Source organism: Sinohyriopsis cumingii, chromosome 17, assembly GCF_028554795.1.
Source record: "Sinohyriopsis cumingii isolate HCF-2022 chromosome 17, ASM2855479v2, whole genome shotgun sequence".
In the NCBI taxonomy this organism is placed as follows: Eukaryota; Metazoa; Mollusca; class Bivalvia; order Unionida; family Unionidae; genus Sinohyriopsis; species Sinohyriopsis cumingii.
In genome coordinates, this window is record NC_142977.1 from 75139254 (window position 1) to 75159329 (window position 20076).

General features: G+C 34.2%; 1 protein-coding gene across 3 annotated transcripts in view; it reads right to left on the reverse strand.

The window, feature by feature from the left end:
- Positions 1–20076, reverse strand: part of LOC149779252 (uncharacterized) — a 132623-nt gene that overhangs the window by 17771 nt on the left and 94776 nt on the right. For 2 of the 3 annotated variants that reach the window (XR_016415594.1, XM_089939837.1), the window contains exons 22-27: positions 19001–19117; positions 17332–17475; positions 11152–11231; positions 9908–10025; positions 5843–5986; positions 1151–1363 (exon numbers count right to left, since the gene is read on the reverse strand). Coding sequence is in view for 2 of the 3 variants with exons in the window: in XM_089939837.1 (XP_089795963.1) it covers positions 1151–1363; positions 5843–5986; positions 9908–10025; positions 11152–11231; positions 17332–17475; positions 19001–19117 (816 nt within the window). In the remaining variant the exon portion in view is untranslated. The remainder of the gene's footprint in view (positions 1–1150; positions 1364–5842; positions 5987–9907; positions 10026–11151; positions 11232–17331; positions 17476–19000; positions 19118–20076) is intronic. The other variant, XM_089939838.1, reaches the window with a different exon arrangement.

The window sequence follows — 20076 nt, forward strand, 5'->3', positions numbered from 1 at the left end:
CATGAATACAACCCTGGGAATGAACTTATTCCACAAATTTAACCAAACCTCAGTGAAGGATAAAAATGAGTCACAGTTACCTACTTCTATGAAGTGAATATAGTACTATTCAAGATGCATCTATACACTGAGTCTGATGATTCTAAAATAGTACATTTAGTAGCATAGGAATAAATCTTTGCGAAGCTTGAACATGTCATCACATAAATGACGAATTAATACTTTATTTGACTCAACCACATAAGAGTTCATGCAAAACAATTTTTTTTGTTGAATACTTAAATGAACATCATAACAGATAAGAATACTCTGTGGCTGTGAGAAAATGGAGTAAATTGAAAGAGAATGATTCTAAATGCCAAGCAATGTATGTATCATGATATAAATGATGTTTTTGAATGGTTTTGTAATGTGCATGCCAACAATACTCCACTCACATTTCACGCTTAAGAAAAAGAACTCATAATGTTATGTTAATTTGAAATTATCTCTTCTTAGGACAAGATAAACCTTTTGATAATTAATGTTAGTTTAAAAAAATATTAAATCTTTTAAGTTATATTTAGCTTTCTTACTACAAACACACATATATACTTCACACAAATATAGCCCCCCTCTAGAAAGGCCACCCATCTTATATGACCACTTCCCTGGTGCAGAAGGGATCGTTGAATAAGAAGGGCACCACAAAATGTATACAGCATACACTAGATTTTATCTGTACATGATCCACTACTTTATACAGAGAAGCTGAAAAAATTAAATAATCTTGATTTTATTGAACAAATAGTGTCCTTAATATGCAAATTTTTCTTATTTATCCTTAGCTGCTGATAATGTATTCTGTAATACCAGTATACAGCAATGCTGTACATTTATGCAGTAACCGCTATATACTCATCTTGTACACTTCTAACACTCATGCAGTATACTTACTTCTTACTTCTACACACTTGTTCTTTACAGTTTTGAACATTTATGCTGTACAACTTTGTACACTTATGATGTACACCTCTGTACACTTCTACATACTTAGACCAGGCTTGTATATCTGAGTCTGTGCATATATCTCAACAAATGGATGCCACTTTATCAAAGATGCTTAATGTAGGAGTGTATGTCTATGAGTATGTGACTGAATACAACCCACCTTCAGTATCAACTGTTCATTAGTGGCATCCAGTATATTTTTTCTGGTGGCTGTTTCATGCTGTATTTCCTCCAGCTCTCTTGTCGCTGTTTCGATCTGGTCTGCGTAATGCTGTTCCATCTCCTTAAACTTGGCCTTCTGTTCTTTCTGCTGTGCCTTCAGAACCTCATTTGCCTCAACATAGTCTGCTATCTCCTCCCTCAGACCCTTCAGCTGACATATATTACAATACATTATACTGTGTGTAGGGGCAGGGGGATTTGGTTGTAAAACCTTCCAAACTAAGACTTTGGGGTTAGATCAATTATTACAACACAAAAGAAAAATGAAGTACATCATATAATTGTCTTCACAAAACTGGGAGCAAGGGATCAGTGAATATGCATATATCACAGAGAGAGAGAAAGAGAGAGAGAGAGAGGGGTTGGTGGGGGGGGTAGGTTGAATCATCAACCCATGACAATCCTTATCAGAAATCCTAGTGTCAGTTTTATGGAATCTAAGCAGTCTTTGATAGGTATCATGCTCACTAAAATTAAGAAGGAATCCACGGTAGCCCGACTCGTCATCCAAGGGCTGGTGGTTTGATAGAGAGTCCAGGTTCGCTGTGTTTACTTGGGAAAGGCATTTACCTATCATTTCCTCAGCATGATATTGCCAAATTGCCGTTAAACATATAAAAAATAAAATTAAATTAACAAATTGCATCTTTATATGAACATGTATAAATCTGTAAACATAATTATGAAAGACCAATGAGTAGCAAAGGTTTATCCATACCTCAAATTCCAGAACCTCAAATTCCTTTATGATTTTTTGGGTGGCCAAATTAGTAACTATAAACATCAATTTTCCTCACTAATTCCCTGTATATTACTTTTCCTGGACTCTGCACACAATTATTTCCAGATCAGTCAGTACTAACAAATGTAATCCCAATCTATTTCTCTCTTCTTTGGTGGTTATCCTAATCCTATGTGTTAGCATACTTGATAATAATTAATGGAAATTGTTTTTGTATTTTTTTTAAAAAGATGATAGGCATTATGGTATGATTCTTTAAGTGTAAATGTATAAATTTCAGTTGGCTGAAATGTGATAGTTAATGAGGATTGCTGAAGTCAGTTAAAGGATGGACAAGTTTCTTTAATGAAATTGAAAAAAAAAAAAAATTGATTTTGTCAACATTTGATACTTATTCAAATGCATTGTTTGACTACCACTGCATTTTAACTAAATGAAATGTATGTCAACATAACTTGAAGAAAAAAAACATTCACTTATTATGTCAGAATTTGATTCCATCAGGAAAGGGACATCAGAGTAAGTATAAACCAACTAAGCCAATTAGACATTATGTAGAAAAATGTTAATATGGGTTGCCAAGTGTGAGATATTCATGAAAATTTGGCCCCTAGTTCCCCTGTCTGTTGATCAGAGAAAAGGCTACAAAATGCTGTTTAGATTTCGAATGAAGACGTGAACTCAAATGACATAATTATCAAGGAGGAAGTGTCACAATGTAGGACTAAACCTTTCACATGAGACAATGGATAATATTCCAGAACCCCCACTTTCATCACAGTCCAATGAAATAAATTGCAATGTGACAGTTGACGAATTTGCACTTTTATTTTATTTCTCACTTACTCATGTAAGACTTTAAAGGCATTTTCTTCTACACTGGAAATATCCAATATATTGTCACTGATTGCCTTGGTTTTTATCTCCCTTCAACACTATCATGCAACTGCTATAAAGCAGGTATACACTGCTTATGGTGGGTCAAGTGTGAGCTAGACCAGGTCAGACATGTGCATTGTTGTTTTTCTTACAGTGCAGCTATGCAAAGGGACACAATTCATGTCAATAACTATCAGTGTTACGTACTAATTTACCAATTCAATTTTATCATATCAAACTATTTAAAAACACCATAAACATTCTTTTTTTCCAAGTCATATTTTAGCAATATGGTTTTGACACTACTGATAATTTTAAGTAGGTTTTGAAGAAATTCAAGTAGGTATTTTAGAAAATTCAATCACTTTATAAAAAAGAAATCCAGTTTTTTAAATTCAAGGAGTTTTCAATGGCAAACCTCCAAATTCAAGGACTTTTTAATCACTTTTGTATGAAAAGTTAGTTATTCTTAAATGGATGTTGCCTTTTTTGTGTCACATGCATTAATTCCCCTTTGGGAACTCAAAATACACTTTTTGAATCTCCCTCCCCTATCCCATACTGCCTGGGAATGACAGATATATAATACATATAATAGCTAATGTGGAAATCCCAAGCAGGTAAATTTCTACAAACCAATGTGGGTAAAACCCGATCTAGTATTATACTTTAGCTATTTCACACTCTACGTCACTGACAAGTTTTGGACAAGACTTTAATACCAGTCGCACATTGCTCAGAATGACCAACAAAAACTTGTCGTTGTTGTTGTTGTAGGGTTCAATGCCATTTTTCAGCATAAGATAGGCTATACATGGCAGCCAGTATTAATGGTGGAGAAAGAACCCGGAAAAACCCTGGAAAAAACCACTGACCCATGAGAAGCTACTGGCACGCTTTTTCACATACCCACATTGGCCAAACCCAAGACTTGAACCCACGCAGACAGAGGTGAGATGGCAATGATCCAACAATGGCGAGTGCTTTAAACTACTTGGGGCCCCCACAATAACTTGTAAATAAGGAGACAATTTGTATTGGAATTTCCAATACAAAGACAGCTTCTAAAAGGCATACTTCTTAGTGGAACTGAAATCTGCTCGAAATTAATGAGCTCTCATGTTGTCAAAATCTGTAGTTATTTTAATTTGGTGAAGCATTTTGCACAGAAAAAAATGAAAGGGTATACCTACCTGACCATGATGAACTTTAGTTCATTTAAAATTTATATCCAAATTAATTTCACAAAAATATCTTCTATGGTTCAAAAGTTTCCCTTTCTGTGACCTTGACCTTTGAGTTAGGGACCTAGCCATGATGAATGAAACACAATCTATTCAAGATATAACATATGGGTAGTTTCATAAAAATCTCTCCCATGAGTCAGACAAGCAAATCTCAACAGACAGATGATGAGACAAATAGCTTGCCATAACATACAAACATCTCCCATGTGTCAGGCAAGCAAATCTTACCGGATGGATGGTGAGACAGATAGCTTGCCATAACATACAAATATCTCCTCTGTGTCAGGCAAGCAAATCTTAACCAATTGATGGTGAAACAGATAGCTTGCGATAACATACAAATATCTCCCATGTGTCAGGCAAGCAAATCTTAATAGATGGATGGTTGAGGCAGATAGCTTGCCATGACATAAAATTTTCACTCATGGGTGAGACAAGCAAATCCTAACAGATGAATGGTAAGACAGATACTTGCCATGACATAAAAATCTCCCCCATGGGCCAGATAAGCAAATCTTAAAGGATGGATGGTGAGACTGCTTGCTACCATAACATACAAATATCTCCCATGGGCCATACAAGCAAATCTTAACAGACAAATACTGAGACAGATAGCTTGTCATAATACAATACACCTGATGGGTGCATAGAAATACAATAGACACCAAGTTTCTGGTCTGTTTGGAATAAATGACAATCTTTCCAGCAACTTTTTCTTTGAAAAATGCTAAAGTAGGGCTACTTTAAAAAATGCTAGGAAAATGAAGGAAATTGAAACATTCTGTGAAATTTATGCAAATTACTGAATAAATAAAACCTTTATATGACCCGATTTTATAAATCTGAATGAAAGCATGTTTTAACCGCCTAATTAATCCAGGTTGCTTGGATCTTCTTAAACACCGAGCTTTACAACATAAAGACAAGTGTCTAATCAATTTTCAAAATAAAATTGACAAAACAAAGGGATAGTGGAGACAGAATGGAAAATCAGGGAAAAATAGGGAGTTTGAAGACAAAATAAGCATGAAAAACCAGGGTTGCTGGAAAAAATAAGCAGAGTAGCTTGGAACTGACCAAATAGGGGAACACAACTCGGGTCTTCATTTTGCAGGTCTAAGCAAACTTGTGCATGTTTGAATGCGTATCCCAAAAATGTATTTATGTGCAATAATTAATACTGTATTTACTTCAAGGATTGATAGGTAAAACTTTAACATTCCAGTCGAAAGCTGTAATTCCATACAAGACAGGTTTAAAGCAGAACCAGCAACAATTTTAATGTCAAATAACTTAACTCAGATTCTTTTACAAAGGCTTAGGATTAAATTTCTTATTCATTTGTTGGGGAAGGTTGTTGTTGTTGTAGGGTTTAACGCCATTTTTCAGCACACAATAGGCCATACATGGCGGCCAGTATTAATGGTGGAGGAAGAACCCGGGAAAACCCACAGAAAGAACCACTGACCCACGAGAAGCTACTGGCAAGCTTTCTCACATACCAACGTTGGCTGAATCTGGTTGGGGAAGGTAATTTCATAAACTGAAACAATGCATAGACAACAGGCTGTAGCAGCTGTTAACACATCATGATTCAAGTAGGATGCCAAAACAAAAAAATCAATTACAATCAGTATCTAATAAACCCAACATCAAGGATAGCATGAACATCATGGTCGTTGGGGGTATAAGAGTCCAACTTGTTATCTTCAAAGAATTTATCTATTCAGAAAATCATCTATAATAAGATGTTCAAGATAACCTCTTCTCCGTATCTTTTTTCCATGTCTTCAACTTCCTGTGTGAGCCTCTTCACCTCATTCGCAGCTTTAGTCTCTGCCTGTGTCTCCCTTGCTTTGGCTGATCCAACTTGCTCCGCCAAACGTGCTACATCATTGTCTTTACTCTGTACAAAAATTTGTAACTACTTAATATTTGCCTCATTTACCTAATTTTTGCTAGACATTCCAATTATCTGCATTAAGTAAACACTAATATTTCTTTTATAGACAGTTGTAAAAGTTTTAGAGAGCCTATCAAGTACATTGCAAGGTACAAATTTTGGCATGAGAGAGATGTGTTATGGGGAGGTAACTGCCATACCTAGAGAGATTCATTAAACATGAAAGGGCAATCACTACTTCCCGACTGCATCAGTAACTGAACCCAGGATATTAAGATGCAAACCATATGCTTAATCACATTAGTAATCTAGTTAATCCATTGAAAACCAAGATTTTTAATGTTGTGATGATTATGCATTACTCAATGAACAGTACATGTAGTGAAGTTCATCCACTAAAATCCACTTGACTCCCATTGGTACTGTAAGATTAACACAGCCTTAAGATACACATATAATAATTTGGATGAATTGCAGGATTTCATTTCCATCACTGTGCGAAACAAAACATGTCAGTAGAGGGAACTAATGGAACAATATTTTTTACCCTGGTATGTGTCACATGATGATGTTTAGCTGAAGTTTTAGTCATTATAAAATGGTGTATTTGATATCGAAAATTGCACTTGTTAAAGATTTTACCTTCATCTTTGTTTTGCATGCCTTTTCTGCAATAACTATTCTCATACATGAATAGCCAGAATAGTGCTGATGTGCCATATATATATATATATATATATATATATATATATATATATATATATATATATATATATATATATATAAAATAAAATTGCTCTTGTTGGACACTGTTTCTTGAAAAGGAACATGGCTGTCTGATAGAGGTATTTGTGAAACTTAACAAATAAACATTCAAAGAAGTTAAAATATGGAACAATTATATAATTAAATGTAAAATGTGCTTAACGTAATTATCAAATGTCATTTTCAAATGTGCTGCTGTTTTAGTTTTAGTAATTATTCGTTCATATTACAATGTTTTCTCTCATAACAATTTATAAAAACCATTTTTTTCTAGCAGAATACTATGCTATACAATTTCTTAAAACAACAGTGCTTTATGTAATTCTACTGTTCTTAAAAATTAATTATAAATTTAAAAATTATAAACTTAAAAATTAATTATAAACTAAAAAATATAAACTAAAAAAAAGCCTCACTGCCTCAAAAATATATCACACTTTACTGGCAGATATTTCTGGTCAAGTCTTATGTTAAAGGTTTCATTTGAACAGGTCCTCAAATAAATCCTGTAAGATGACAACAAAATTAATGGCTTTTGCCATGATCTAATTTTTTTTAAAAATTTGAGCCTATACAAAGCATACTTTATTTTAAATGTTTTATATGTGCTGACACATTGCCACACATTACAGCTAAAAATCACAAGTTAGAAAACCAGTCTGATCTCTCCTAACTAAGCCATACATCTGCTATAAATAGAAACTGAGGTCGAAAGTTTGAAAGCAGAACCAGTCTGTTTCTTGGAAATAGGGCAGCTGCTATAAATAGAACATAATACTGTTAGGAAAAAGCATGTAAGCCAACGGACAAGTGTACCCTTATGTCGTAGTTACATAGAGGCAGTCTTTTCTAGAATACAGTCTGTGGGATTAATGAGATGTTAATAAAAATGAGAAAACAAATTAATTTTTTTTGGAGGATGATATACCAACGTGTAATCCGAATACATTTACACATAAGACGTAATTTCACGAAAAAATGGCATATTGATTATGCCAAAAGCGTAATGGTTGGCATGTATGGTCATGCCTGGCAAATATGAAATGACAGAGACACCCAAAACAGTGGTCCCTGAGTAAGATTTCCTTTCCTATGCACAGTGATCATCCTGGGCTTTGCCAATATCGCAAATTATTTTCCTTATTGGCGACAAAATATACCATCTAGTGATTTTTTGGGCAACAACCTTTTTGGCTGTTTAATTTGTACATACAATCATGGATTTGGAATGGAGACATTCAAAGGGACCACGAAAGGAAGCCACAAACTTGGATGCACAATGCACTGGAATCTGTTACATAACCAAATCCTTTGTTTGTATTGACAAACCCATCTTTACAGTGCATTGTTACATCATAAACTTCTTATGTTGACATCTGGAATGAGTACTGTATGCTACACTCAGTCTTGCTACTGGGCTACAATCAACTGACCTCTGAAGACACGAACAGAAACAGCTACAATTAACTGAATGATGGCTAATCCTTCTGTTGTTTTTTCAAATAAAATAGTTTTTCTGAGACTTCAGAGAAAACTGATTACCTTTGAAGTACCGATTGTTGTGTATAAACACAAAGCAAATGGAAAAAATCTCAATCAGAATTATATACTGTCAACAGTGCAACTTTATTATGGGTAAACGAAAGTTTACCACTGAGTGTTCATCGTCTCATCCTAAGAGTAAGTTAACAAAATTAACAGCATTTGGATTTAGTGCATTCATCAGACAACACAGTCCCTGAACCTGATGTCATACCTGACAGTCCAACATCATCTACATGTAGTAATGGCAGTAACGCTTCAAGTGCAACACCACATCATGATGAACGGGTCAAAAGTTACCAAAAATTTCTTGACAGCTGGAAACTTGGGTGTCCGTGGCTGAGATATAATACAAAGTTAAAGCAGATGTTCTTTGATATATGTATCAAGGAACAAGTCATCAATTCGTTTACAACTGGTTGTGATATTTTGAAGAGGAATGTGTCACCAAACATGAATCCAGGCAGGGTAAGTTAATTTTGCTCATTGATCTTTTGCTTTTGCCATCAATTCCGTGTTACGACTCCAGGGACTTAAACTACGCAAAAAGAAGTAACAAAACGAACTAGTTTTGCATAATTGAAAATAATTTATTTCTCAGAATACAGGAGTGAAAGAATTAAATAAACTTACAGCATGGTGAATGAATTACTATTTCCTAAAAGTCCTTTCAATTCCAATAGTTCCAAAAAATCCATATACGCTCCAAAGAAAAATGCCCCTTCTGTGTTGAAGTTTCAAATATACAGAAAGATTTCCAGAGAATTCAAATAGTTGTTGAATTAATTTAGTTAATACCGTACAGTTATTCTAGCGTGTCATGCAAAAAATAAATCTTTTCAAAAACCAAGTTGGGAGATTGAATCTGAATAAACGCAGATTTGCACCTACCATCAGGAAGTTTTTTGCGGCATATTTAAGCATCATTTTCACTAAATATTCACCGATTTTTCGGGTCCAATACGTGTGAAATTCTCAAGGACATGCCGTTTCTCCCTGTGGAGTACATTATTCCCCCCCACGTGACCCCCATTTCAAATTATGGTCAGCTGTGTCCAGACTGCACAATAGCTAAAGGTTAGACTGTAGTCCGAGTTTCCTCTGACCCTTGTTACCCCATTTTTGATATTTGGATATTTATGTTGAGGAGTAGAGTCAGAGTCCATTCTCTATCGAAAAGTTGGAATTCACCAACACCATTTGGTGTCAGCTTGGAGTCACTATATGACCTCTGCAAGTCTGAAAATCAGACTCTGTAGTCAGTAAATGATCCATCTCAGCATCATTAATGTCAACACTATTGTCAATGTCAGTAAATGATCCATCTCAGCATCATTAATGTCAACACTACTGTCAATGTCAGCAAATGATCCATATCAGCACTGTTAATGTCAACACTGTTGTCAATGTCAGCAAATGATCCATCTCAGCACTGTTAATGTCAACACTGTTGTCAATGTCACTAAATGATCCACCTCAGCATTGTTAATGTAAACTTCGTTGTATATGGCAGTAAATGATCCATGTCTGGCTACCTGCTGTTACAGAAAGAAAAAAAAAAAAGTTTTCAAAAAATAAAATGATTTTTTCCTTCAACGTATGATTGAAAACAGCTACCTTCATCATGGCTTGTGTCTCCTCTAATTCCCTCTGTAGTCTCTCATTTTCACGGTGACTCTGGGTCAGTTCCCGTCGTGTTGCCATGAAGTCTGCATGCTGCTGCTGAAGCTGCTCCCTGAAGAATGAAAAAATGTAAACAATAACCTAGAATGTATCCAACAATTACCCCAACACAAAATTCTGAGCAATTTCCAGTTAGAAATATTTAATCACAGCATAGCCAGTTGACTAGTATGTATTAAACATCGCTGGAATGATTGACATTTAAATAGAAATACTTAATTACAGTGTAAACAGTTGACTATTATATATTACACACACTACTGGAATGATTAACATCGATAGTTAGAAATATCTGATCACAGTGCAGCCAGTTGTCAAGCATGCGTTAAACAAATTTGCTAGAATGATCAGCGGCATTACACATGTAACTGGGATGACTATATCAAACAGTAAATACATTGTTTCTATTTCCAGCCTATTCAGCACATGGAAAATTGCACAAAGTCAACTGATCATGAAAGTCGGAACTCTGGATGTGGATAGTGATTAGTACTAATTAAGGGAGCACTCTACAGATATTATGAACTTCTGAGAGAGTGTTGCATGTAAGGTAAAGTTGTTTATATTTGCAACACGCACAATGGAGAGAATGTTGGTATGCCTCCATTTTCTTTTCATGTACTGTGGCTGAAATTTCTTTGGATATTGTACTTGTGAAAATTGTACATGATCAAAGCACACTGTTAACTAAATTAACTGCTCCCATGTGCTCAAAAAATCTGTGTGAACTAGTCTAAAGTACACTATCTTTAGCAGTTATTGAAATAGGGAAAAGGAATTTTGCCAGACTAGTCAATACCAGGTTCTGAAAGTGCAATGAATAATAACAAAATTTATAACATGAAAAAAAGTTATTGGCTCTTTGTTTACAATTTACGTAATTAATGTCTGAGAGGTCAAAATGACCAAGCGGAGCTAGCAGATTTCTGAAAGGTACACATCTGGAGTAAGGCCAAGCTGTATACCCTATAACCAATATTACACATCAATCATACCCAAAAGAAAGGGAATTAAAAGTTCTCTGAACACTACCTAAGATATGCAAGGTCTTTTTTAAATAGCCAGTATAACCAGTGATGAAAACCAGGAAATTCCTTTTTTAAAAAGTTCTAACCCTATGCAAAATACAAAAATGTAAAATGCTCCTAAGGACTAATAACAGACAATGGTCGGTTTACCTAGTAAGTCTAAGCTCCTGAGTGATCTCGACATTTTCTTCCTTCTGCTCTTCGAGTTTGGTTTTTTGTCGCTCTACAAGCTAAAATCAGAAAATAAATCTATTTTCTTTTCAGTTATAATTGTAAGTTACATACAGAAAACAGACGTAATATCTTTAATAGAACTTAGTAAATAAAATGCACTATCAGACTATATCATTCATAAACATAAATAATTCTAAAGCATGCCTTGTGTATCGCATCCCTTGTGTACTCGACTAATTCACTTGCCTCATTCCTGTAAGTCTCTTCCTGTGTCATACCCCCACTCTCATATGATGTGCAGCACCTTCTGTAACTGTTTAATTCTTGTTACTTGTCCTGTTACTTACTGTAACTCACTCCAGTTGTATCACAATTCCTTCAACTGCTCTATTCTTGTTAATTACTGTAACTCACCCAAATTGTATTATATCTCCTGTAACTGCTCTCTTCTTCTTGTCTTGTTACTTACTTTAACTCACCCAGTTGTATTGCACCTCCTGCAACTGCTCTATCCTTGATAATTACTGTAACTCACTCCAGCTGTATCACACCTCATGTAACTGCTCTTTTATTCTTGTCTTGTTACTTACTGTAACTCACACCAGTTGTATCAGATCTCCTGCAAATGCTATTCTTGTTAATTGCTTTAACTCATCCCATTTGTATCACACATCCTGTAACTGCTCTATCCTTGTTACTTGACTTGTTACATACTGCAACTCCAGTTCTATCACACCACCTGTAACTGTTCTATCCTTGATATTTTGCATGTTACACAACATAATTCACCCCAGTTGAACCTTACCTCCTGTAAATCTATTGTGTATTCTAACTCATGTAGGCTTTATACAAAGTGTTAAATTACATTATGTGACTCAACCTGGGTTTAACCAGTATATCAGAATATGGTATTGATTTATGTGACTCAACCTGGATTTAACCAGTATATCAGTATATGGTATTGATTTATGTGACTCAACCTGCATTTAACCAGTATATCAGTATATGGTATTGATTTATGTGACTCAACCTGCGTTTAACCAGTATATCAGTATACGGTATTGATTTATGTGACTCAAGCTGGGTTTAACCAGTATATCAGTATATGGTATTGATTTATGTGATTCAAGCTAGGTTTAACCAGTATATCATTATATGGTATTGATTTATGTGACTCAAGCTGGGTTTAACCAGTATATCAGTATATGGTATTGATTTATGCGACTCAAACTGGGTTTAACTAGTATATCAGTATATGGTATTGATTTATGTGACTCAAGCTGGGTTTAACTAGTATATCAGTATATGGTATTGATTTATGTGACTCAACCTGGGTTTAGCCAGTATATCATTATATGGTATTGATTTATGTGACTCAACCTGGGTTTAACCAGTATATCAGTATATGGTATTGATTTATGTGACTCAACCTGGGTTTAACCAGTATATCAGTATATGGTATTGATTTATGTGACTCAAGCTGGGTTTAACCAGTATATCAATATATGGTATTGATTTATGTGACTCAACCTGGGTTTAACTAGTATATCAGTATATGGTATTATGTGACTCAAGCTGGGTTTAACTAGTATATCAGTATATGGTATTGATTTATGTGACTCAAGCTGGGTTTAACTAGTATATCATTATATGGTATTGATTTATGTGACTCAAGCTGGGTTTAACCAGTATATCAGAATATGGTATTGATTGCCCAAAATCTAAAATCAACTTCAGCCTTAGTTTCAAGTTTTAGTCTCTTTTAATAACTTGTGTTTTGAAAAACCCTCATATATTACTGCAATCTGTGTCAGTCAAGAAAATGGTAGAATTGTCATCCTATATCATGCCTGGAGGTCAGCTCTTCAATCTATGCACAAAATGATGACTTGGTAGGGCTACACAAAGTTTTTTTAAATAGTCTATGAGAAAAGCAACAATGACAGATCACATCCATACTAAACTATAAAGGGTGTTTCTATTACATCACATCCACCCAGAGAAATGTTCACAGTTTCACAATCTACTGGAAAAAAACCTGTAACTATCTGAGATGGTTGCCATTTTTGTGCCAGAATGCACTGCAATTCTTCATACATCCAAAGCATTTCTGAGACTGGACTGATTCTAATGATGTATATGATCACTCTAATGATGTATATAATCACCTAATGATGTATATAATTACCTAATGATGTATATGATCACTCTAATGATGTATATAATCACCTAATGATGTATATGATCACTTAATGATGTATATAATCACTCTATGTATATAATCACCTAATGATGTATATGATCACTCTAATGATGTATATGATCACCTAATGATGTATATAATCACTCTAATGATGTATATGATCACCTAATGATGTATATAATCACTCTAATGATGTATATGATCACTCTATATAATCACCTAATAATGTATATAATAACTCTAATGATGTATATGATCACTCTAATGATGTATATAATCACCTAATGATGTATATGATCACTTAATGATGTATATAATCACTCTATGTATATAATCACCTAATGATGTATATAATCACTCTAATGATGTATATAATCACCTAATGATGTATATAATAACTCTAATGATGTATATGATCACTCTAATAATGTATATAATCACTCTAATGATGTATATGATCACTCTATATAATCACCTAATGATGTATATGATCACTCTAATGATGTATATGATCACTCTAATAATGTATATGATCACTCTAATGATGTATATGATCACTCTAATGATGTATATGATCACTCTAATAATGTATATGATCACTCTAATGATGTATATGATCACTCTAATGATGTATATAATCACTCTAATGATGTATATGATCACTCTATATAATCACCTAATGCTGTATATAATAACTCTAATGATGTATATGATCACTCTAATAATGTATATAATCACCCTAATGATGTATATAATCACTCTAATGATGTACATAATTACCCATTACTGTCATTAAGTTGGAAAATGCTCTGATTTAAGTTTTGTGGAAGTTGTTTCTTAACTGTATCATAGTTTCTGACAAAAGAGAAACGTTGTTGTTGTGGGATTTAATGCCATTTTTCAGCACATGATAGGCTATGCATGGTGGCCAGTATTAATGGTGGAGGAAGAACCCAGGAAAACCCTGGGAAGAACCACTGACCCACGAGAAGCTACTGGAAAGCTTTCTCACATACCCACATCGGCCGAATCCTAAACTCGAACCCATGCAGACAGAGGTGAGATGGCAGTGATCCATAACGGAGAGCACTTTAGACCACTCGGGGCCCCGACAAAACAGAAATAATGACATTATTGTCTGATTTTAAGCATAATTTAGTTGCCAGTGTTGAGGAAATGAATATTAAATAATAACTTAATTCCTGTACCTTGGACCTGTCCACATGTAAGTATGTTTCACAATCATTTTTTACTTAAGGAGATTTTTTTGAAAAAGTAAGAGTTATGTGAAACTTTGACCGCCATTCACAATTTAATAATTTTGCACTTTCCACTGATATTTCCAAATATATGGAAGATATCTATATTGTTTATGCAGATACAAGAAATATTTCACTCGTGAAATGCAAACATTGTACTATATAGGGTGGCAAAGCCACAAGTGACAATACAAAATGTTTACACTTCACAAGTGACAATACAAAATGTTTACACTTCAGAAGTGAAATATTTTCTATCTACTTGAAAAAAGCAGATTTTCTTTGTATTAATAAACATTTTTTTATGGCAAATATAAATGATTTGCAAGTTTTTTCCCTCCATTATTTTTCCATGATTAATTGCTGCATTACTACATTGATAAAAAGAAGTTCAAAATTGTACAATAATTTTAAGAAATCATTTTTTAAAATTTTTTTTATTATCTCATACATGTGAGGTCTTTAATTGTGTATTGTGTCAAATGAATGACTGTTTTCATACAAAAACACAAATTTCTTGTGCAGACTGATACAAAGAATACTGTTGAGGTGGGCATACTATCGTAACATCAGTGCCATATCCAATGCACTTCAGAGCATTACACAGTTAAAAGACTGTTATGACTGAGTTGGCCTATAATGGATGTTAGTTCTTGGTTTTATTTCTGCATTCAGATGTCGATTACGCGCTCTTGGTAAGCTTAAGCAATGCACTTCAGAGCATTACACAGTTAAAAGACTGTTATGACTGACTTGGTCTATAATGGATGTTAGTTCTTGGTTTTATTTCTGCATTCAGATGTCGATTACGCGCTCTTGGTAAGCTTAGTCTACTTCTCTAACAGACGCTGCACCCAAAGTTTGACTGTCACTTAATCTGGTTTGCAATCAACACTCATCAATCTCCAACTTATAAAATTTATATAAAAAATATGATCATGAATTTGATCAGAGTTAAATCACATGAATTTGACTTCTATATTTAATCAAGAGTTTTCTAAAGAAACTTGTACTGTTTGTTATAAGAGTTTTACAGGTATACTACTTACTGTATGGGTAACACATAACACAGAATTGATACAGGCATGATTCATGCTGAAAACTATCAATAACAACTTGAAGCCTTTTCCTTTGTTGAGTTCATTTTTATGTATTTTCTGATGGCACATCCTCCTAGAGTACAAAAATGTATACTAGATGGGTCTACAGTCTTGATTTGAAGATCTTCCTTGAAAATGAGCCAAATAAACAATTTCGTGTACATAAAGTAATATTATTTTCCTTTATTTACTCAAATCCCCTATTTCATCGGGACTATTTGAAGGTTGTTTCAAACACAATGATTTGCTCTCTTGATGTCATTCGAGACAATAACAACTATAACATATGGCTCTATTTTGAAAACTAACAAAACAATACAGCATACTAAAACACTAAACTCTATGGTATTCTTAACTGATTACAAATGTATAATATATAGATTATACTTCTAATTATCTCTGCTATTGCATACTAAATCACCAATCTCTATGACAGACTTAATTGATTATAATATAGCTTTTACATCAAATTATCCTAGATACTAAATCACCAATCTTTTTGCTAGTCTTATTTTTATAACATATAGATTTTACATCAAATTATCCTTGATACTAAATCACTAATCTCTTAAGAGATTATGCAGATCTGTAGTGTGCAAAGAAATTTTGAATGATGACTCTTTATTCATTACAAAACAAGTGATGAAAAATGAGGAGTTATTTTAAGTTTTTCAGTTGCCAATCAAGGAATTTTTATGTGATTAAAGTTCACAACCTTACATAACAATATATACTCATGTATTTTAAGAGCATATTTTTATTGTTTATAAGAAATTCATTTCAGGGAAATATCAGCAGAATGTGTAATACATTTAGAATTTAGGTATACATGAACTCTGACAAAAGTCAAAAATGAAATGTCTCAGGTTTTTTGTTGTTGGGGTTGTGTAGAAGGGGGCTCCAGGTTAAATGGTTGGACCTATACTGTAATTCCCATGTAATGAAAATCCATCCAGCAACTTGCCCACCCTGACTGTTTTAAGTTGGAACCACATCTAGTATCTCTGTATCAACTGTTCCATTATATAATATGCCTACTATAACTTCCTTTACATTATAAGTGCTGTAACTTTCCCTACACTGTAACACTTCTACTTTGACTCTTACTACATTACAACACACCTACTGTAATACCAATATATTGTAGATGCCAACTGTAAACTCACCCATATTGTAACATACCTAATGCAACTGGTATTTTATAACATTCTTACTTTAACTACCCCTCCATAATAACACAGTAATCTAACTCCCCCTACATTAAAGCATATCTAATGTATCTATGTTTTGCAACATTTCAACTTTAACTCCAACAATATAACACACTGTAATTTTCCCTATATTTTAACACACTGTAATTCTCTCTATATTATAACACACTGTAATTCTCCCTATATAATAACATGCCTACTGAAGCTCTAACACATTGCAGATGCCTACTGTAACCCGACCTACACTGTAACACACCTATTGTAACTGATGTTTTGTAACATGCTTACTGTAATGCCCCCTACATTACAGCACACCTACTGTAACTACAGCGTATTGTAGCATAACTGGCATGACTTGCTCAGTCTGAACATAATTAACATACCCCTTGTAACTCATCCAGCCTGGCTGTTTTACCCTGGAGTTCCATATGTTGTTTCTGTGCCAGTTGCTCTGTGTTCTGCAGCTGCAGAGATTTCTCTCTCAATAGTGCCTGTGTCTGGTGTAATTTATCATCCAGGTCAGCTATCTAAGTAGGAATAAGGCAATCAGTTGATGAGATGTATTTATCTTGCCTGCTGATAATTGATACAACTAGATTGTTCAGGTACTTATCATACAATCAAACCTGTCACTAGTAGCCACTCATGGGAAATGGCAAAAGTGGCCACTGGAAACAGGTGACCTTTTTGAACACAGGTTCACCTTTTAAAATTGTTATTTTGAACAAATATTATAAATCAAATATCATTACTGTTATAATTATTATTATTATTATTTTATCAAGACTGTTTAATGTGCACTGTACAAAAAAATCATATATTATGTTCATATATTGTTCTCTCCCAAACTTATGTTCCACACAAGATTGCTGCATCCTGCTCTCTTTAGTCCATTCTAAACATTAAATCATCACCGACTTAAAATAATCACGGATCTTAGTTTGTTCACACTTTAAAAACAATATCTGGATTAACCAGTTGCTCAGCTTGCAGAGATTAAGACATCTTTGAGGTCCACTATCAATGTGACTGGTGTACAGAGGGTATAACGAGATAAGAAACATTTGCACAACGATTCACATGATATTCCTTTATCTAAACAATGCTTTCCTCTTGAAGCAAAAGACTGAACTGTCAGTGCTGTAGATAAGCACCAGTGACAGCTTATGGTATGGAGAAACTAATGTTTAGTAGAGAGACAACTGGCCAATGAGTGCAGAAGGCAGGTGACTATTACAGACAGAACATTAATATAGGAAATTTGACTGGGGGGATCAGAATCAGTCGAGTAAAGGTGACAGGACAATGATTTATAGTTCTGTAATGAATCGTTTAGTGCTGTCAGTCTTTCACTTTCCCATGTCTATCATTAAGTGTCCCACTCCTGAGGTCTATCAGTAATAGTGTCCCACTCCTGAGGTCTGTCAGTAATAGTGTCCCACTACTGAAGTCTATCAGTAATAGTGCCCCACTACTGAAGTCTATCAGTAATAGTGTCAAGCAACTAAGGTCTATCAGTAATAGTGTCCCACTCCTGAGGTCTATTAGTAATAGTGTCCCACTCCTGATGTCTATTAGTAATAGTGTCCCACTCCTGAGGTCTATTAGTAATAGTGTCCCACTCCTGAGGTCTATCAGTAATAGTGTCCCACTCCTGAGGTCTATTAGCAATAGTGTCCCACTCCTGAGGTCTATCAGTAATAGTGTCCCACTCCTGAGGTCTATCAGTAATAATGTCCCACTCCTGAGGTCTATTAGTAATAGTGTCCAGCAACTAAGGTCTATCAGTAATTGTGTCCCTCTCTCCAAGGCTCACAAAAACTGGTCATCATTCAACTTGTTTTATAAATTCAATATTAAATCATTACCCATTTAAGACTGTCTATATATGCACTGAGATCAGATATCTTGGACAAAAAAGGATGTGTCCTCTGTCCATGCTAGACAGACATTCTTTATACATGATAAATACATAGGCATTTAAATTGGGATTTCTGAACAGATATTCTCTAAAACACCGGTGTTCTTTAAAACAGGTTTCAAAGTAATTACCTGCTTTGTTCTTTCAATGACCTCTGCCTGATTCTTGCGAACATTGGTATCCAGTTTTTGTACTCGCTGTTCCATTTCTGCATGCCTCTCTTTGATTGTTAGATCTAATTGATTTACCTAATGTAGAAATAAGTAGAGGATGCAAAGGTTGACAAAGATAAAAAAATGCAAATGTTTATTTCTGTTTAGAAGCCATTTTGAAATTTAAATAAGTGCACTTTATGCCTTCAGGTGTGCACAGTAACTGATTTGGGAATGGCACATGTTAATGATGATCTTGAATTGCTGGTACTAGTGTTACCAATCTACAACATTACTGTACTGTTTTTTATTTTGAATTTACCCTTATCAAACCATAAATACTTACTTAAATATGATTAAGCACACTTCTAATAAATATGTTAAGCAAAAATTGCCAAATACCACTTTGAATCTAATTACTGCATTATACATGTATTTAAAATGTTTCTAAGAAAACCTATTTCAACACATTTCTCAAACTGCTTTTACAGTATAACATGTCTTAAGAGATCACCCCTTCTGCCAACAAAAGATAGTATCTCAAGACAGTTGGTCTCTCAACAGGTCTGAGCAAAAGGACTGATTTGCAAGGTCATATTTCAGTGTTTAAAAGGCAAAATAACAACAATTACTGTAATGAATTTTATTCATTTTTCAAAATTCGTTACAATATTGCATGCATTCATCTAAAAACAATAGGACCCCTTCCAATATCACAAATAAAAGAACCTAACAAAATGTTAATATAGCAAAGCAATGAAAACTCATGCCTTAAAAATAAATAAATTATAAGTAGTCAGAAAGATAAAGTTATACTTCATGGGTTCCTTTATCGGAATGTAAGGCGCTTCAAAAGGGTTATATGGAAAAGTCTCACATATGTTTCTTACTTGAATGTATCACAATGGTAACTCATTCCATACTTCTATAGAATAGTGTCGCATGTGTGTATCTTAGATGTAACACTATGGTATCTCATTCCATACTTCTACAGAACAGTGTTGCACATGTGTATCTTAGATGTAATACTATGGTATCTTTTTCCATGGAACAGT